Here is a 20149-nt window from a genome sequence, read left to right on the forward strand (position 1 = left end):
GGCCTTTCTATCCTTTTCAACCTCATTGAGCCCCTTCAGCCCTGTCACAACAGCTACCAGACAGACGCTGGCAGAGAGAGAGGCGGCAGCCAAAACCAGAGACTAGTTTTTCACATCTGAGGCTTGCCACCCCCTGGTTGGTGGTTCAGTACTTTCTGTTGGAATGGATCTGCATCATCAAGCACAAGTGGGCCCTGAGAATTGATTATGGCTACTATTTGCACTTCTCATACCCTCCAATCTAATAGAGATCAGTCTTCAGTTTAGACCCCTCTATTTGAAGTAGCCTGTCTTCTTCAGCGGAAGGCTGTGGAGCTTCCTGTTCTTCAGAAGTATGCTATAGGTTTTTGCTCCTGGTACTTTTTGATCCCCAATAAATCAGGGGGCTGTGGACCATCCTATATTTGCAGAGCCTGAACATATTGCTGGTCTGAGAAATATTCAAGATTAATTCACTTTAGACAATTTTTCCCTTCATTGAGCCATAGGAAATTTGAAAGCTGCACCTTTGATTTGAAAGACGCTTATGCACTTGTTACTATTCAACCTGCCCATCAAATTCCTCAAGTATCTGGTGTGCTGTATGCATTACCAGTACAAAGAGCTCTTGTCTGACCTTTCAGGGTCTCTGAGAATGTTTATGAAGTGTTTGCCAGTCATGGCTGCACAACTTTGAAGATAGGAAATCTGCTTGTTATCATACCTGGGAAATTGGTTAGTGATGGACTCATCCCCATTGAGTGTTCTTGGGTCCCTCAGCGCCACAATCCAGCTTCTCAAGTACCTTGGCTTCCTGGGCAATTTCTCGAAATCCAACTTGATCCCATTCCAGAGGATCCATTTCATAGGAGTCTGTATAGAATTACTGTAGAAGGCACTTCCACCTGCTGAGAGCAGGTGTTCAGTGGACCTCAGGAAGTTCTTCGTGCAGCAGGACTGGACATCAACAAGGTTAGCCTTTGTCCTCCTGGTCACATCGCTGCATCTGTACATGTGGATCCTCTGACTCCTCTGTACATGTTTGATCTTCCAGTGCTGATGAGATCAGCTGCTCCAGCCATTATTCCATTGGATATCTGTGACTTCTGAGAAGCAAGGATATCCGCAGTGGTGGATTCATGTGAAGGTCTTAGTGTTAGGTCTCCAACTGCACATCCCAGAATATGAAGTAATCCTGATTACACTGGCACTGCATGGACCTAAGAACATAAGAAATTGCCATGCTGGGTCAGACCAAGGGTTCATCAAGCCCAGCATCCTGTTTCCAACAGAAGCCAAACCAGACCACAAGAACCTGGCAATTACCCAAACACTAAGAAGATCCTATGCTACTGCTGCAATTAATAGCAGTGGCTATTTCCTAAGTAAACTTGATTAATAGCTGTTAATGGACTTCTCCTCCAAGAATTTATCCAAACCTTTTTTGAACCCAGCTACACTAACTGCACTAACCACATCCTCTGGCAACAAATTCCAGAGCTTTATTGTGCGTTGAGTGAAAAAGAATTTTCTCCGATTAGTCTTAATTGTGCTACTTGCTAACTTCATGGCATGCCCCCTAGTTCTTCTATTATTTGAAAGTGTAAATAACCGATTCACATCTACTCGTTCAAGACCTCTCATGATCTTAAAGACCTCTATCATATCCCCCCTCAGCCGTCTCTTCTCCAAGCTGAACAGCCCTAACCTCTTCAGCCTTTCCTCATAGGGGAGCTGTTCCATCCCCTTTATAATTTTGGTTGCCCTTCTCTGTAGCTTCTCCATCGCAACTATATCTTTTTTGAGATGCTGCGACCAGAATTGTACACAGTATTCAAGGTGCGGTCTCACCATGGAGTGATATACAGGCATTATCACATTTTCCGTTTTATTAACCATTCCCTTCCTAATAATTCCTAACATTCTGTTTGCTTTTTTGACTGCTGCAGTACACTGAGGTGACTATTTTAAAGTATTATCCACTATGATGCCTAGATCTTTTTCCTGGGTGGTAGCTCCTAATATGGAATCTAACATCGTGTAACTACAGCAAGGGTTATTTTTCCCTATAAGCAACACCTTGCACTTGTCCACATTAAATTTCATCTGCCATTTGGATGCCCAATCTTCCAGTCTTGCAAGGTTCTCCTGTAATATATCACAATCCGCTTGTGATTTAACTACTCTGAATAATTTTGTATCATCCGCAAATTTGATAACCTCACTCATTGTATTCCTTTCCAGATCATTTATATATATATATTGAAAAGCACCGGTCCAAGTACAGATCCCTGAGGCACTCCACTGTTTACCCTTTTCCACTGAGAAAATTGTCTATTTAATCCTACTCTCTGTTTCCTGTCTTTTAACCAGTTTGTAATCCATGAAAGAACATTGCCTCCTATTCCATGACTTTTTAGTTTTCATAGAAGCCTCTCATGAGGGACTTTGTCAAACGCCTTCTGAAAATCCAAATACACTACATCTACTGGTTCACCTTTATCCACATGTTTATTAACCCCTTCAAAAAAAAAAAAAATGAAGCAGATTTGTTAGGCAAGACTTCCCTTGGGTAAATCCATGTTGACTGTGTTCCATTAAACCATGTCTTTCTATATGCTCTATGATTTTGATCTTGAGAATAGTTTCCACTATTTTTCCCGGCATTGAAGTCAGGCTCACTGGTCTATATTTACCCGGATCGCCCCTGAGCCTTTTTTAAATAATACATTGGCCACCCTCCAGTCTTCAGGTACAATGGATGATTGTAATGATAGTTTACAAATTTTAACTAATAAATCAGAAATTTCATTTTTGAGTTCCTTCAATACCCTAGGATGCATACCATCCGGTCCAGGTGATTTGCTACTCATTAGTTTGTCAATCTGGCCTACTACATCTTCCAGGTTCACAGTGATTTCATTCAGTTGTCTGACTCATCACCCCTGAAAACCATCTCGGGAACTGGTATCTCCCCAGCATCCTCATTAGTAAACACGGAAGCAAAGAATTCATTTAGTCTTTCTGCAATGTCCTTATCTTCCCTAAGAGCCCCTTTAACCCCTCAGTCATCTAATGGTCCAATCGACTCCCTCACAGGTTTACTGTTATGGTTCCGTGCCGTGCCCCGGGACCTGCACTTACAGCGCGGCCGGTCCTGCCGCAGGAACGCCTTCTCTTCGGGCTCCAGGGCTGAAGACGTGGCCCTCCGCGGCATTCTCCCTGCAAGGGTGAAGCCGACGCAAATCCACGGCTGGCCCTGCCCCCTAGGCATGTGCGCGCACTAGGACCTTCTCTTAAAGGGGCCAGAGTGGGAAAACCCCCTCATGAAGTCAGACGCTGCCGGGCCATTTAAACCAGGCAGCTGAAGTAGCACCTCGCCTTGCAACGAGGTTCCTCAGTTTGTCTGAGTCTCTAGTTGCTGCTGTAGTCCCTGGATTGCTTCTTCTGTCTTCTGGATTCCGACCCGGCTTGTTTCCTGACTTGTCTTCAGCTTCCGCCCTTTGGTTTTGGTATTGACGTCTGACTTCTGGCTTCCGACTCGACTCCGTCCCATGACTTCTTCTCCAGCTGCCGTTTCTGGCTTGGTATTTTCTTCTGACCTCTGGCTCCTGACCCGGCTCCATCCCACGACTCCGACTTCTGCTTACGTCCCTGGCTTTGGTTTGGATTTCTGACTTCTGGCTTCAGACCCGGCTTCGCTCTTGGACTCTAACTTCGGCTTATTCATCATCTCAGGTATCCGGTACTTGGTGGCCCAGAGGACTCTCCTAAGTCCCAGTGGCTCGGGCTCTCACGGGCTCCTCCCGGGGGAGCCACAGGCTTCCGAGGGTGAAGATTCTTCAGCTACTTGGGCCCAGCTGTCCTTCGTCCATCTCTTCAGCCGCAGCCCGGATCCTTGGTCGCATAGGATCCCACCTAAGTCCAAGAGGTCCGGGTCCCTACGGGCTCCTCCTGGGGGATCTTGGACTTCCAGTGGTGAAGCCTCATCCGAGTCTCTTCTGTACCGCCTCCCGGCTGTGACGCTCGCTTTGGTCCTCCACAGTTTACCATCCACTGTCTCAACCGGCCCAAGGCTCCACGATCGTAACATTTCTTGCTTAGGATATATTTTAAAAAGTTTTTATGATGAGTTTTTGCCTCTATGGCCAACTTCGTTTCAAATTCTATCTTCGCCTGTCTTATCAATGTTTTACACTTAACTTGACAATGCTTATGTTTTATCCTATTTTCTTCAGATGGATCCTTCTTCCAGTTTTTGAAGGATGTTCTTTTGGATAAAATAGCCTCTTTCACCTCACCTTTTAACCATGACGGTAATCGTTTTGCCTTCCTTCCACCTTTCTTAATGCGCGGAATACATATGTACTGCGCCTCTAGGATTGTATTTTTAAACAATGTTCACGCCTGTTGAACACTTTTAACCTTTTTAGCTGCACCTTTTAGTTTTTTTCTAACTATTTTCCTCATTTTATCAAAGTTTCCCTTTTGAAAGTTTAGTGTTAGAGCTGCAGATTTACTTATTGTCCCCCTTCCAGTTATTAGTTTAAATTTGATCATGTTATGATCACTGTTGCCAAGTGGCCCCATCATCGTTACATCTCTCACCAAATCCTGCGTTCCACTAAGAATTAAATCTAAAATAGCTCCCTCTCTTGTTGGTTACTGAACCAATTGCTCCATGAAGCAGTCATTTATTACATCCAGGAACTTTGTCTCTAGCAAGTCCTGATGTTACATTTACCCAGTCAACATTGGTGTAATTGAAATCTCCCATTATTATTGCACTGCCAAATTGGTTAGCTTCCCTGATTTCTCTTAGCATTTCATCATCTGTCTGACCATTTTGTCCTGGTGGATGGTAATATACTCCTATCACTATACTCTTACCCAACACACATGGGATTTCTACCCATATAGATTCTACTGAGCATTTACATAAGAACTTGCCATACTGGGTCAGACCAAGGGTCCATGAAGCCCAGCATCCTGTTTCCAACAGTGGCCAATCCAGGCCATAAGAACCTGACAAGTACCCAAAAACTAAGTCTATGCCATGTTACCGTTGCTAGTAATAGCAGTGGCTATTTTCTAAGTCAACTTATTTAATAGCAGGTAATGGACTTCTCCTCCAAGAACTTATCCAATCCTTTTTTTAAACACAGCTATACTAACTGCACTAACCACATCCTCTGGCAACAAATTCCAAAGTTAATTGTGCGTTGAGTAAAAAAGAACTTTCTCTGATTAGTTTTTAATGTGTCACATGCTAACTTCATGGAGTGCCCCCTAGTCTTTCTATTATCCGAAAGAGTAAATAACCGATTCACATCTACCCATTCTAGACCTCTCATGATTTTAAACACCTCTATCATATCCCACCTCAGCCATCTCTTCTCCAAGCTGAAAAGTCCTAACCTCTTTAGTCTTTCCTCATTGGGGAGCTGTTCCATTCCCCTTATCATTTTGGTAGCCCTTCTCTGTTCCTTCTCCATCACAATTATATCTTTTTTATTTATTTATTTATTTATTTATTTATTTAGAATTTTTATATACCGACATTCTTGATAAAATATCAAATCATATCGGTTTCCATTGAAACAGAACAATCGCGGCTATGGCATTACATTGAAACAAGTCGTCAAATCGTTAAATAACAGGTAACTATAAATAAAACAAGTCGTCAAAAGAAAACAAAAAAAAAACAAATGACAAATATAATAGAGCAGCAAAAACAGTGGTAAAAAGGCGTTACATAAAGTAAGGCGTCTAATGTATATCGCTATGAGTATGAGGAATGGAAAGGGCGTGGCGGGGCCCAAAGGAATCGGGTAGCAATGAAGGAGGAGAGGGCTAAGAAGATCAGGCTGAAAGATGGGGGAAAGGAAGAGGGAGAAGAGGGGAGGGAAGAGTGGCATTAAATCATGCTCGGGGAATATGCTAGAGAGGTTGGGGACGAACATGTGTCTCCCTACTGTTCTGTTAAGTCCATTGACCAGTGTCTCCCTAATGTCCTGTTATGTCCTTTGACCAGTGTCTGAGTGTTCTCGAGACTCCGGGAAGGCTTGTCTGAAGAGCCAAGTTTTGAGGTGTTTCTTGAATGTTTGAAGACAGGGTTCTTGTCGCAGCTCCAGAGGTAGCGAGTTCCAAAGGGTGGGCCTGGCTGTAGAAATAGCGTGTTTTCTTAAAGTGGTTTTGATCGGTGGTGCGTATAGAGATCCTTTATAGGCGTTTCTGATTGGTCTGGTAGATGTGTGTGTGCGCGCGAAGTTGAGAGCATAGTTTGAGATGGGCAATGCCGTGAATGTCCTTGTGAATCATCTTCAGTATTTTGAAGGTGATACTGGATTTTATGGGAAGCCAATGAAGGCCTTGTAGTATGGGTGAAATGTGAGCTCTTTTGTTTGAGTTAGTGAGTAGCCTAGCCGCAGCATTCTGGACCATCTGTAAGGGTTTAATAGTTATTGCAGGGAGACCTAAGAGAAGAGAATTGCAGTAGTCTAATTTTGTAAGGATGATAGACTGAACTACTAGCTGGAAGTCGCTGAAATGCAGGAGAGGTTTCAGATTTTTGAGAACTTGAAGCTTAAAGAAACATTCTTTAGTTGTGTTGAGGATGAACGATTTTAAATTGAATAGGTTATCGAGCCGAACCCCAAGGTCTCTGACAGAGGAGGAGTGGTTGATGACTGTTTTTGCAAATTGAGATGCGCTTTGTGAGTTGAGGAGATTGTGGTTTTCATCTGGAGAGATGATGAGGATTTCGGTCTTATTTGAGTTAAGGATAAGGTTCAGGCTGGTGAGCAGGTTATTGATGGATTGTAGACAGCAGTTCCAATGTGCCCAGGTTTTTTGCATTTTGGTAGCCCTTCTCTGTACCTTCTCCATCACAATTATATCTTTTTTGAGATGCGGTGACCAGAATTGTACACAGTATTCAAGGTGCGGTCTCACCATGGAGCGATACAGAGGCATTTTGACATTTTCCGTTTTATTCACCATTCCCTTTCTAATAATTCCCAACATTCTGTTTGCTTTTTTGACTGCCACAGCATACTGAACCGATGATTTCAATGTGTTATGCACTAAGACGCCTAGATCTCTTTCTTGGGTTATAGCACCTAATATGGAACCTAACATTGTGTAACTATAGCATGGGTTATTTTTCCCTGTAAGCATCACCTTGCACTTATTCACATTAAATTTCATCTGCCATTTTGATGCCCAATTTTTCAGTCTCACAAGGTCTTCCTGCAATTTATTACAATCTGCTTGAGATTTAACTACTCTGAACAATTTTGTATCATCTGCAAATTTGATTATCTCACTCGTCGTTTTTCGTTCTAGATAATTTATAAATATATTGAAAAGTAAGGGTCCCAATACAGATCCCTGAGGCACTCCACTGCCCACTCCGTTCCACTGAGAAAATTGTCCATTTAATCGTACTTTGTTCCCTGTCTTTTAGCCAGTTTGCCATCCACGAAAGGACATCGCCACCTATCCCATGACTTTTTACTTTTCCTAGAAGCCTCTCATGTGGAACTTTGTCAAACGCCTTCTGAAAATCCAAGTATACTATATCTACCGGTTCACCTTTATCCACATGTTTATTAACTCCTTCAAAAAAGTGAAGCAGATTTGTGAGGCAAGACTTGCCTTGGGTAAAGCCATGCTGACTTTGTTCCATTAAACATGTCTTTCTATATGTTCTGTGATTTTGATGTTTAGAACACTTTCCACTATTTTTCCTGGCACTGAGGTCAGGCTAACCGGTCTGTAGTTTCCCGGATTGCCCCTGGAGCCCTTTTTAAATATTGGGGTTACTTTAGCTATCTTCCAGTCTTCAGGTACAATGGATGATTTTAGTGATAGGTTACAAATTTTTACGTTTTTTTAGTCTCTTGTATGGTCTTATTTATTTATTTATGTATGTATTTATTTATTTATTTATTGAGTTTTATATACCGTCATTTGGTGAAGCCATCACAACGGTTTACAAGATTCAAAAGATAGTATCTTAACATATGCGAATTAAGGGTTACAGGGTAGGGAAATTAGTTGACCGTACAGTTATTATTTTTATAGTCCGAAATAAGATTATTTTTGTATGAGAAGGGTTGCTTGGTGCTGGTTGATGACTTGTTTTTGCGTGGTTTCGGTTGCTAATTCTGTTGAGTGTTTTGCTGTTGTGATACTTGATTGTCTATGTAGACTTTGTAGAACAGCCATGTTTTTAGATCCTTTTTGAATGTTTTGAGGTTAGGTTGGGTTCTCAAATCTTTTGGGAGGAGTTCCATATTTTGGGGCAGGCGATGGAAAATGCTCTTTCTCTGGTTGCTGTCAGGTGAGCATCTCTGATGGAGGGTGGGGGTACTGTTGGCCTCTATACCCTCCCGGACATAAAATGCCACACCCCCACCAAATTGATCCTCCCTATCAGTGCGATATAATTTGTACCTTGATATAGCACTGTCCCATTGATTATCCTCCTTCCACCAAGTCTCTGTGATACCAATTATGTCAATCTCATCATTTGCTGCTATACACTCTAACTCTCCCATCTTACTTCTTAGATTTCTGGCATTGGCATACAGACATTTCATAGTGTGTTTTTTGTTTGTATTAACAACCTGCTTTTCAGTTGTTAGGGATAATTAGCTTCGGTGATTTTTTACATATAGGCACATGGACTTGATCCTTAGCGGAAATTTGCCTGCATATCAACTTTTTGAGCTGCAGGTTATTTGATATATGCTAAGGGTTGTCTTCTACCTGGTCTTAGGCAAGAGAATCTTAATCCAATTAGACAATCAGGTGACCTTGTTCTATATAAACAACTAGGCACAGGCTTGTATTCCCTGTGCAGGAGGCTTTCCAAAGCTAGTCATTGGCTGGTCATCACAGCATGTATCTTCAGGCAATCTACCTACTGGGTTTTCAGAATACATTGGTGGACTGTCTCAGAGTTCTACAGTCCCACAAGTAGTCTTCAGATCAGGAGGTCACAAACGGCTTGTTCTGTCATCGCGGAATGCCCACACTTGGTGTATCTGCATCAAAGGACAGCTGGAAGGTTGAAGTTTGGCTCCAGAAATAGCTGCACAATTGCAGATCAGCTCCTTTGCTTTTGTGCTAAGCTGGAGCGTAGGTCTACTCTATGCATATCTGCCAATTCCTCTCCTTGCCAGAATTGTCCAGAAAATGATCAGGACAAGGCCAAGGGTGCTCTCAGCTCTGAATTGGTCAAATCTGTCTGCCAGTTCAACATCTGATTTACTTCGGGGCGTCTCCAAGTCTTACCAAGAAGGGCAAAAGATGCTGTCACCTGAATCTGTCATCACTAGCTTTCATGGTATGGATTTTGGAACATGCAATAGTCTCTTCTTACTTCTTACCGGGGAGATGGAGGATATGCAGATTTCAACTAGGCAGCTTTCAACCAAAAAAATTATGTAGTTTGATATGGAGGAGGGTTCTCTACATGGTGTGAAAGCAGCCAGATGGATCCCTTCTCCTGTGGCACAAAGGACTTCCGTATGAATTCTTCTTGTCTGCAAGCCTCAGCATCTCTTTGGTTAAAGTACATTTTGGTACCACAGTGGGTGGGGTTACTAACTTCCCCAACTTTTAGTATCAAAGTTCATGAAAGGACTATGGCATTCTAAGCCTTCAGGTTAGTAAATCTCCAGCGGCTTGGAACCTCAGCATGGTCCTGGTTCCCTGTGAAACTCTTAATTCAGTAGACTTGATGTTTTTCACTTGGAAAAGTATTGCTTCTTGTGGCTGTCACTTTGGTGCGAAGAGTATGTCAATTACAGGCTCTGGTCTCTTATGCGCCATACCTGCAGTTCTTTTGCAACAGAGTTGTTCTATGAACGCTCTCTAAATTCCTTCTGAAAGATGGTATCTGTGTTAGAAATTAACGAAGCTATTGTGTTGACAATTTTCTTTCTGAGACTAAATGCACACAGGAGAATGGGCTCTTTTGCTGCTTGGACTGCAAGAGAGCCCTAGGATATTACTTGTAGAGGCCTCAACCTTAACTATCAAGTTTCTCAGTTGTTTGTGTCCTTTAGGAGTGAAGTTGCCAAAAGAACTGGCTAACGGACTATCTTACACACTTATGCTTTTTCTGGTTTACAGATTACTGATTCTGTGAAGGCTCATCAGGTGAGAGCCATGACAACTTCAGTGGTTCCTCTGAAGTCCGTTTCCATTGAAGACACATGCAAAGCTGTTTGGTTGTTGGTCACACTTTTACGCCTCACTGCTGTCTGATTGGCTTCTCCTGGGAAGATGTTAATTTGGACAAGCAGCTTTGCACAGTCTGTTCACCAAGTAGTCCGCACTCTACCTGAGGGACTGGGTTGTCTGTTAAGTAGTTGCTACACAATGCAGCCCACAGCTTGGGACACAAGTTATGACAGATTTCATCCTACTTGTTGACCTGTAATGCAAGTTTGTTTGCCTGTTCTCTGGGTTCTCTGTAGACAGCAGGTTAAATTAGCCATACATTTAATTGCTGCCCACTTCCCTGAGAAGTCGACTACCTTGCTAAAGCTTAAGCTCTGAAAGAGACTGTGAGGGGCTCAAGAAGCAGTTATTGCATGTGGGAGCTCCTTCACATATGCAGAAAGACTTCCTATATTCTGAGAGCTGAGTTTTTGTTTGCATCGTTGGATGACATCATCCACAAGTTATGGCTGATTTATCTTGCTGTGTATGGAGAGCACTGTTTACAGGTAAGTAAGCTTGCTTTTTTGTGTTTGATTTTACAGCTATGGTGCACAGCAGCTAGTCCTTAGCAAATTCGTACCTCATCTATGCATCTTGTTTGGCGATTCCAGTAGTCAGGTAAGCATTTTATTTCTGTTTGAAATGTGTGTTATTGGATTTGGGAAATCATGGTGGGAAGGTGGTGTTCCACCACATCACAAGCTGAAGTATTTTTCTCACAGGACAAGCAGGATGGTAGTCCTTACATATGGGTGACATCATCAGGATGGAGCCCAATCATGGAACACAGATTCCTGACAGGAATTTTCCTCAGGGATTATTTTTGAAATTTTCAAATTTTTTCACCCAATCCGGGGTCCCACTCTCCACCGTCGATACCCGTGACCGTAAGGTAAGCTTTACCTCGACTTTCGGTCGGACACCGATGACTCTCTATCGACGTCGAAGACGTCAGCTTCTACGTCCTCTGCACCAGGCATAGGCAAGGCCAACCAACGGGACAGACATCGACATTGGCATTGGAAGACCTCGCCGGAAGACCTCAGGCGCACCAGTGGCCTTGACTTCGGCATCGACCGAGCCACCGAGGAAGACGGCCCGTGTCGAGGAGTCCCCAACCTCCTCCAGGCCGGGTACACCGAGGCGTTCCCCGCCTTCGGGGCGGTAGCCGAGGCTCCACATATTCCTGTGGACCCTCCGGCGATGTCTATCCAGTCTCCCACTCTGGAACTGGTCTTAACAACACCAGCTTTCCATGAGGAATTGAACCGGATGGTTCAAGAGGCAGTGGTACAGGCCCTCCATGGACTTCCGGCTCCATCGACACCAGTGCCGATTCTGATGCCGCCGATGCTCGCACCATTACTTGACCGACTGGATGTCCTCATTGCTGCTTTACCATCGCCACTGGTAAAAACACTGATTCATCACGACCCATCGACGCCCATCCATCTCTCCTTGGAGGAGGCGGGAACATCGATGCCAGATCCGATTCCAGGGCCTTCTGGAGTAGTTCCACCGAGGCGTCCACCCAGGTCACCGAGTCCTTCGGTGCCCCCTCTGCCTTGTATGCCGCTTCAACCTTTACCGATGCCGACATCACCGATGCCTCCTCAGATACCTTCGGTGCCCCGACCTCCTCCGGCCAGAGAAGGTCCTTTTTTACCATCTGGAGGCCCATTGGATTCTGGGGGATCAACTCTACCAGCCCTGGACCGATGAATCCTTGGACTCCCAGAACACCGGGGATATCCCGTCTGAACCTTCTCCTCCAGAGGAGAGGCAAAGATCCCCGCCGGAAGACCTCTCCTTCATAAATTTTATCATGGAGAGGTGGAGACACAAAATGCTATAAGTCCTTCAGTTCGTAGATTCACCTAAGGAAGTAATGTCTATCCCGGTTCATGAGGTCCTTCTTGATCTTCTTCATTGCAACTGGGAGCAGCCAGGGACGGTACCACCTGTCAACTGTAAGTCTGTTGCTACTTATTTAGTCCAATCAGCACCTGGCTTCCAGAAAACTCAACTGGCCCACCATTCAATGGTGGTCGAATCTACCCGGAAGAAGGCCAGAAGATCATGGCCTCATTCTTCTGCGCCTCCTGGGAAGGAGCAGATGTTCCTCGATGCTTTTGGTCATAGAGTCTTTCATGGTTCTATGCTAATTTCCCATATTGCGGCCTACCAATTTTATATGACGCAATATAACAGGAATTTATTTAAGCAGTTGTAGGAGTTTTCTGATTCCCTTCCGGACCAGTTCCAGGACTAGCTCAATTCGATTCTCAAAAAAGGCCTTGATGCTGGCAAGCATGAAGCGTGGGCCGCTTATGACATCTTTGTCACTGCGTCCAGGGTGTCAGCAGCTGGGATAAGTGCCAGGAGGTGGGCATGGCTGAAATCCTCTCTGCGCCCAGAAGTTCAGGAGTGTTTAGGGACTCTCCCCTGCATGGGAGATAATCTATTTGGCAAGAAGATTCAGGAGACTGTTGCATAGCTAAAGGATCATAATGAGACTTTGTGTCAACTCTCTGCTGGGCACACGGATTTCTCCTCCTCTTCTAAACGGCCGTTCAGAAGGGAGACAAAAAGATCTACCTTCAAAGCACGTAGATACTACCCTCCTCCAGCTCGGTCTCGTCCAACCAGACCCTATCAGAAGGCTCAACCTCGCCAGGCCTCAGAAGACACAGCCAGCTCCACAACCTGGTCCTTCCTCGGGATTTTGATTCCCCACTAGAGAGCAATGGTCGACTCCCACTTCTGCCTTTTCTGCCAGTAGGCAGCTGTCTCTGCCACTTCACCAGCAAGTGGCACACAATCACCACAGATCAGTGGGTCCTGTTGGTCATAGCGCAAGGTTACCATCTAAACTTCCTCACACTACCGGCGGACTCTCCACCTCGTCTGGGGTGGAGTTCCACCGACCACTCTCCACGTCTAGAGGAGGAAATAACATCCCTCCTACAAGCCAATGCCATAGAACAGGTTCCTCCTCTACAAAGGGGAAAGGGCTTCTACTCCCGGTATTTTCTAATACCAAACAAATCGGGAGGCACTCGTCCAATCTTAGATCTTCGTGCCCTAAACAAGCATCTACGAAAAGAGAAGTTCAGGATGGTAACCTTAGGCTCACTACTCCCTCTTCTCCAACAGGGAGATTGGCTTTGCTCGGTAGTGGAACCAGGCATTTCCAGTACAGAGTACTTCCGTTCTGTCTCACATCAGTAGCTCGTGTCTTCACAAAATGCCTGGCAGTAGTAGCAGCATACTTGAAGCAGCTAGGCACTTACGTCTATCCTTATCTGGACGACTGGTTATTGAGGGCCCCATCCATGGAGGCAGTTATTCATTCCCTCCATCTCACTTTGCGACTACTACTATCATTGGGATTTCTAGCCAATTATCCAAAGTCCAATCTGACGCCGTCTCGGCTGCTCTCCTTCATTGGAGCGGATCTCGACACTATCCAAGCAAAAGCTTTTGTTCCAAAGGACCGCGATCATACTCTTGCAATGCTTGCAAACACTATACGAACTCGCCGAACCACAATGGCTCGTCAGCATCTCATTTTGTTGGGGCACATGGCGTCCTCGTTTCATGTTACACTAATGGCTCGCCTTGCCATGAGAGTAGCGCAGTGGACATTAAAGTCCCAGTGTTCTCAGGCCCACCATCCAATGTCCAACATTGTCCATGTCACCAGGCAACTTCATCTCTCGCTAGCTTGGTGGATCCAGGAGTCCAATCTGGTCAGAGGACTATCTTTCCAATCTCTAGAACCCCAGATAACACTGACAACGGATGCTTCCACTCTAGGGTGCGGAGCCCATGTCAACAACCTGCAAACTCAGGGAACCTGGTCTGCAGCGGAATCACAGTATCAGATACATTTTCTGGAGCTCAGGGCAATAAGATATGCCCTTATAACCTTCAAGGATTGCCTCTCCAACAAGTCATTCCTAAACCAAACGGACAACCAGGTAGCAATGTGGTACATCAACAATAAGGGAGGGAACCGGCTCTTACCTGCTATGTCAGGAAGTAGCATAAATCTGGGCTTCAGCTCTCTCTCATGCCATGCTACTAAGAGCGACCTACCTGGCGGGCATGGACAATGTACTAGCAGACAAACTCAGTTGCATGTTTTATCCCCATGAATGGTCCTTGAAACCCCACGGTGGCGGAGAGCATATTCCAAAAGTGGGAGTATCCGAGTATAGACCTCTTTGCAAGCGCAAAGTAGAGAACTTCTGCTCACTTCATTGTAGTCACAGAAGACCGCCAAGAGGTGCCTTCGCCCTCTCTTGGGCAATGGGTCTCCTGTATGCCTATCTCCCACTTCCACTCATAAGCAAGACTCTCGTGAAGCTACGACGGGACAAGGGCTTCATGATTCTCATAGCCCTCACTGGCCGCGCCAGGTGTGGTTTCCCATCCTTCGCGACCTCTCAGTCCGTCCACAAATTCGCTTAGGCGCAGATCCGTTTCTGATATCACAGAACCACAGACAGCTGCGTCAACCGAACCTCCAGGCCCTGTCGCTGACAACCTGGATGTTGAAAGGCTAATATTACAACCACTCAATCTCTCGGACCCGGTATCCCATGTCCTAGTAGCTTCAAAAAAACCTTCTACAGGAAATCTTATCATTCCAAATGGAAAAGGTTTTCCTTATGGTGCACATCAGAGGGAATAGATCCCTTTACCTGCCCCATTACGAAGTTCCTAGACTACCTCTGGCACCTCTGAGTCTGGTCTACAAACTTCCTCCATTAGGGTTCATGTCAGTGCGGTAGCCGCTTTCCATAAAGGTATAGGGGATATCTCGATATCAACGCAACCCTTAGTGGCACGTTTTATGAGGGGCTTGCTTCACCTCAAGCCCTCTTTGCCCCTTCTTAGGACCTCAATGTAGTATTAGCACGGCTCATGAAACCTCCGTTTGAGCCTCTGCACTCCTGCGAGCTGCGTTATCTCACTTGGAAAATGCTCTTTCTTCTTGCTATAATGTCCGCTCGCAGGGTCAGTGAGCTACAGGCGCTGGTAACATACCCACCTTACACAAAATTTCTCCATGATCGTGTGGTGCTTTGCACTCATCCTAAATTTTTTTACCAAAGGTAGTCAATGAATTTCATTTAAATCAATCTATTATCCTACCTACTTTCTTTCCAAGACCCCACTCCCATCCAGGTGAGCGGGCTCTGCATTCCTTTGACTGCAAGCGTGCGCTAGCCTTTTATTTGGAATACACTGCAGGCCATAGGAAGTCCACCCAGCTGTTTGTCTTCTTTGATAAAATTAAACTGGGAATCCCGGTGGGCAAGCAGACTCCGTCCTCCTGGCTGGCAGACTGTATTTCTTTCTGCTACCAGCAAGCAGGCCTTCCACTCCAGGGACGCGTTAAAGCACACTCTATTAGAGCAATGGCAACGTCGGTAGCACACCTTCATTCTGTACCTCTTGCTGACATCTGCAGGGCTGCTACATGGAGTTCTCTCCATACCTTCGCAGCTCATTATTACCTGGACAAGGCTGGCAGACAAGATTCTATCTTTGGCCAGTCTGTTCTGTGCAATTTATTCTCAGCCTAATACCCAATTTCCTTCCAACAGCCTGCTGGGAATTTCAGGCTGCCCTCTTATCCAAAACCACCCCTGTTGTTGTGCCTGTTGCATGTCTTTGGGTGCTTTTGGTACATTGCTCAGGCATCCTCAGCTCGCTATTCACCCATATGTGAGGACTACCATCCTGCTTGTCCTGTGAGAAAGCAGAGTTGCTTACCTGTAACAGGTGTTCTCACAGGACAGCAGGATGTTAGTCCCCATGAAACCTGTCCGCCACCCCGCTTGGGTTCGCTTGCAATTTATTTTATTTTTCACACATACTTTTTACTGTAAATGAGACTGAAGGGGGACCCCTGCTGGATGCAGGATTGGAATGCTGGGCATGCTCAGTGGTGCCAGTCACTTTGAGAAAAGTGTTCTGTGATTGGGCTCCATCCTGATGATGTCACCCTTATTTATTGGTTTGTTTGTTTGTTTTTATATACCGAGGTTTGGTACAGGCCTTTACTCCGGTTTACATTTAAAACATTTTACATTAAGTAACTATTAAAGTTAAAAACAACATTTTACAGCAAGTAACTTTAGTAAGATTGAAGAACAGTCAACTAATCATTTGAAATTTGTACATTAAAATCTAAGCATAAACGTATAATGGCTAACATCCTGCTGTCCTGTGAGAACACCTGTTGCAGGTAAGCAACTCTGCTTTCCAACACCTGCAGACAGATGATTGTGTTCTGCAGCAGTGTCTGTTTTGGTAGTCTCTAGTGATAGAGGATAGCTGTAATGAGAGCAACTGGCAAGCTGGTGTTTTTTGCTCCTTCCAGAGCTGCATAGTATCCAAGTTGATTGGAAGCATAAGAATATTAAGGTTATTTTTGGATTAAAACAAACAAGCAAAACCTGTTCATCTCATCTATGCAGTACTCATGTGCTACTGAGCAAAACACTCAGCCTATCTATGTTCAAATTTAATTTTACTAAGGCTTTTTCCCCCATTTTCTCTCTATGGGATAAAAGCTTTAGTAAATGACTCCCCTTAGGTTTTAAGCTCTTTGTATAATTTTATCTTATACAAAGGGAAAATCCAGACTTTCTTCTGTACAGATCTAATTTTATATAGATGTCAAATTCTTTTAAAACACTGCAATTGAAGTTGTATTCACTTATTTTCTGCTAAAGGTTTGTGTGCTTAAACTTAAAAAAAAAAAAAATCTGCTGTGTGAAAAGAACAAATTGAGCTACTTTGACCCCTCACAAAATTAATATTGCCATATTTATTCACAGGTGAGAGATGCTGCCATATTGGCAATTGTGGAAGTATATAGACATGTAGGAGAGAGAGTGCGAGCTGACCTTAACAAAAGGGAGCTTCCATCAGCAAGGTGAGTTTAGTGACCATACCGCATTAACCCCTTGTACTAGATTGTGCATTCCACTAAGGACTAGATCTAAAGTAGCTGCCCCTCTTGTCAGTTCTGTGACCAGTTGTTCCATGAAGCAGTCATTTATGGCATCTAGAAACTTATCCTTTCTATCATGACCCAATGAGACATTGACCCAGTCAATACCGTGGAAATTGAAATCTCTGATTAATATTGTCTTGCCAAATGTATTTGCTTTTTAAATTTTAACTAGCATATCACAGTCTATTTCCTCATTTTGACTAGGTGGCCAGCAGTATATGCCCACTACTATACTCTTATCCATAACACATGGATTTTCCATTCAAAAGGATGCCACACTGCATTTTGTTTCCTGCAGGATTTTTATCGTGCTTGACTCTATGCCATCTTACTGTATTGTGCCAGCCCTCTACCAATTCAATCTGCCCTATCACATTGATATCATTTATACCCTGGAATAACAGTGTCCACACTGGTTAGCATCCTTCCCCATGTTTCTGAAATGCGTATAATATCTATAGCCTTGCATAATGCCATACATTCTAACTCATCAGGCTTACTGTTCAGAATTTTGGGATTCACATACAGACATTTTAAAGTATGCTTTTTATTTGTATGTTAATTTCTCTTTGTATTCACAACTTGCTTGTTAGCAAATAATTCATGTAGCTTAGTTATTTATATCTGGGTGCTCTTTGTCATTGTCTGTTTGGGGTATTTCAGCCTCAAGTAGAAACATTCTACTGTGATATACTAACTCCCCTGTTTTGCAAGTATCTTTGAAAGATACATCCTTGAGAACCATGTGCTTCTGAGGCACTGTCAGCTTTCCCCCATGGTCTAGTTTAAAAGTTGCTCTATTTCCTTTGTAAATATTAGCACAAGCAGCCTGGTTCCACTCTGGTTAAGGTACAGCACATTCTGTCAGAAAAGGCTCCCCCTTCCTCAGAGTGTTACCCAGTTCCCAGAAAATCTAAAACCCTCTTCCCTACCACCATTGTGTCATCCACGCATTGAGACTCTGGAGCTCAATTTGCCATTGGGGTCCTGTGCATGGAATGGAGAGTATTTCTGAGAATGCTGCCCTGGGGGTTCTGGATTTCAGTTTTTTACCTAAGAGCCTAAATTTAGCCTCCTGAAGCTCTCTCTTGCACCTTCCTATAACCGTGGTTTCCCTGTACGTACCAGGATCAGTCCAGACAGTGGGTTATGTTCCCTGTCCAGCAGATGGAGTCAGAACAAAATTCCAAGGGAGCGGTCCTATATGACCTCATCCCCTGAGCCTCAATCCTCAGTAATTTCTGACTCCAGCAGATTGAGCATGGGACTAGCTAGTCCCCAGTGCAGGATTTCAGGTTTTAGGCCTTTCCTGGTTTCTTTGAGGGATCAAGAATTTAAAAAAAAAAAAAAAAAAAAAAGATTGAGTATTATTAGTTAGCCTGTTTTATGATCTCAAGTTTCACACTGTAGTGTTTGAGACCGGGGAGTCTACAGGAACTTGCTGGCTAGCTGTTTCTCAGTCTTTCCTTTCCTTTCCTTTTCTTCAATTTTGGGTAAGTGTTATTTTTTACTTACAGGTTATTCATTTACTTCATCCTCTTGCCGTTTTCGGCACTGGAGGGCTGCGTTTGAATTTTTCGAGGTCCTGTCAGGGCTCCTGACTGCGCTCCTCTGACCCCCCTCCCTCTGTCTGCTTCGTTTCAGCACCGACCCGCGGCCCTGCGAAGCGCATTCCCCGGGGCCGCTAACCGCTGGAAGGTTCTCCGCCAGGGTTTTTCGGGCCGGTGGGAGGGAGGGAAGGCGACTCGAGCGTCGAGGACGCGAATCGCCAGGGTTTTTATTTTCCTCCGCTTACCGCTCTGACTGTTTCCTGCCTTGCTGTGAGGAGATAAATTTCTCCTCATGTCGAGACCTCATAACTGCATGGTTTGCGGTCGTCAAGGAAGCCGTTTTTCTGTTGATGGCAGATGCTCGAGCTGCCTCACCGCTGGGGAAGTCAGCTCGCCGCAGGGGGAAGGCACAGGAGACCAAACAGATGAAGCTGTTTTTAGTCAGCGGCAGGCCCCGTTCCCGTGGCGCGCGGGAACGGTGGCCATTTTGTTGCCAGGAGACTATGCTGATATTTCAGACGGAGAAGAAACAGGAGTTCTAATTTCGAAGCAACCGGCAATTTTACCGCCCCCCGCCTCAGACGGATGGCAGGATGTCAGCTGCGGAGGTTCCAGGGGGTTCTCCTCTGGGTTTACCCGCATTCTCTCCGGAATTTGTTGTTTTGATGCACCGGGCTTTTTTGCAAAGTTCCAGTCAGGCTATGGGTGTTGGTCTGGGTCCCCCTCCTCCCAAGCTACCGCGTTTAGACACCTCTTTGTCAGGTTCTCCGGCACGAGGGGGCGGACAGCCCATTAGATTACCACAAACTCAGACTACTGCAGCCATGGGGCCACCATGGGACCTTCCTGCGCTCCCGCAAGGAGACACGCTTCAGGATACAGCCGGGGATGACCTCGCTCTATCCACTCAAATGGAAGGCGATGATCCCAGGGTTCTCCGTATATTTCAGGCGGATGAGTTGGAAGGTCTTATCCCGCATATTCTTCAGGAGATGGACATTGACCCTCCTCCGGACCCAACGCCTGCTGATCCCAAGATAAGAAAGGGAGACACTCTCTTAGCAGGACTCGGACCTCAAGCTAAGGCTTTTCCGACGCATCCCAGTTTCTTGCAGTTAATTTCAGGTGAATGGGATAAGCCGGAAGCTTCCCTTGGGGTTAGCAGAGCTATGGAGAAGCTTTATCCTCTCCCAATGGATTTTCTGGAACTTCTCAAGGTCCCTGCGGTTGACTCGGCTGTCTCGGCAGTCACTAAGAGTACGACCATCCCGGTAACGGGCGGTACAGCTTTAAAGGACCTACAGGGCCGGAAGCTGGAAGTTCTCCTCAAGCGTATCTTCGAGGT

At 45.0% G+C, this 20149-nt stretch overlaps 1 protein-coding gene across 17 annotated transcripts in view; it reads left to right on the plus strand.

The window, feature by feature from the left end:
* CLASP2 (cytoplasmic linker associated protein 2) overlaps positions 1 to 20149 on the plus strand; it is a 963528-nt gene that overhangs the window by 204470 nt on the left and 738909 nt on the right. For all 17 annotated transcript variants that reach the window (XM_029589622.1, XM_029589627.1, XM_029589623.1 and 14 more), the window contains exons 5-6: positions 10761 to 10836; positions 17076 to 17173. In XM_029589622.1, coding sequence (XP_029445482.1) covers positions 10761 to 10836; positions 17076 to 17173 — 174 coding nt within the window. The remainder of the gene's footprint in view (positions 1 to 10760; positions 10837 to 17075; positions 17174 to 20149) is intronic.

This window comes from Rhinatrema bivittatum, chromosome 2, assembly GCF_901001135.1.
Source record: "Rhinatrema bivittatum chromosome 2, aRhiBiv1.1, whole genome shotgun sequence".
Classification (NCBI taxonomy): Eukaryota; Metazoa; Chordata; class Amphibia; order Gymnophiona; family Rhinatrematidae; genus Rhinatrema; species Rhinatrema bivittatum.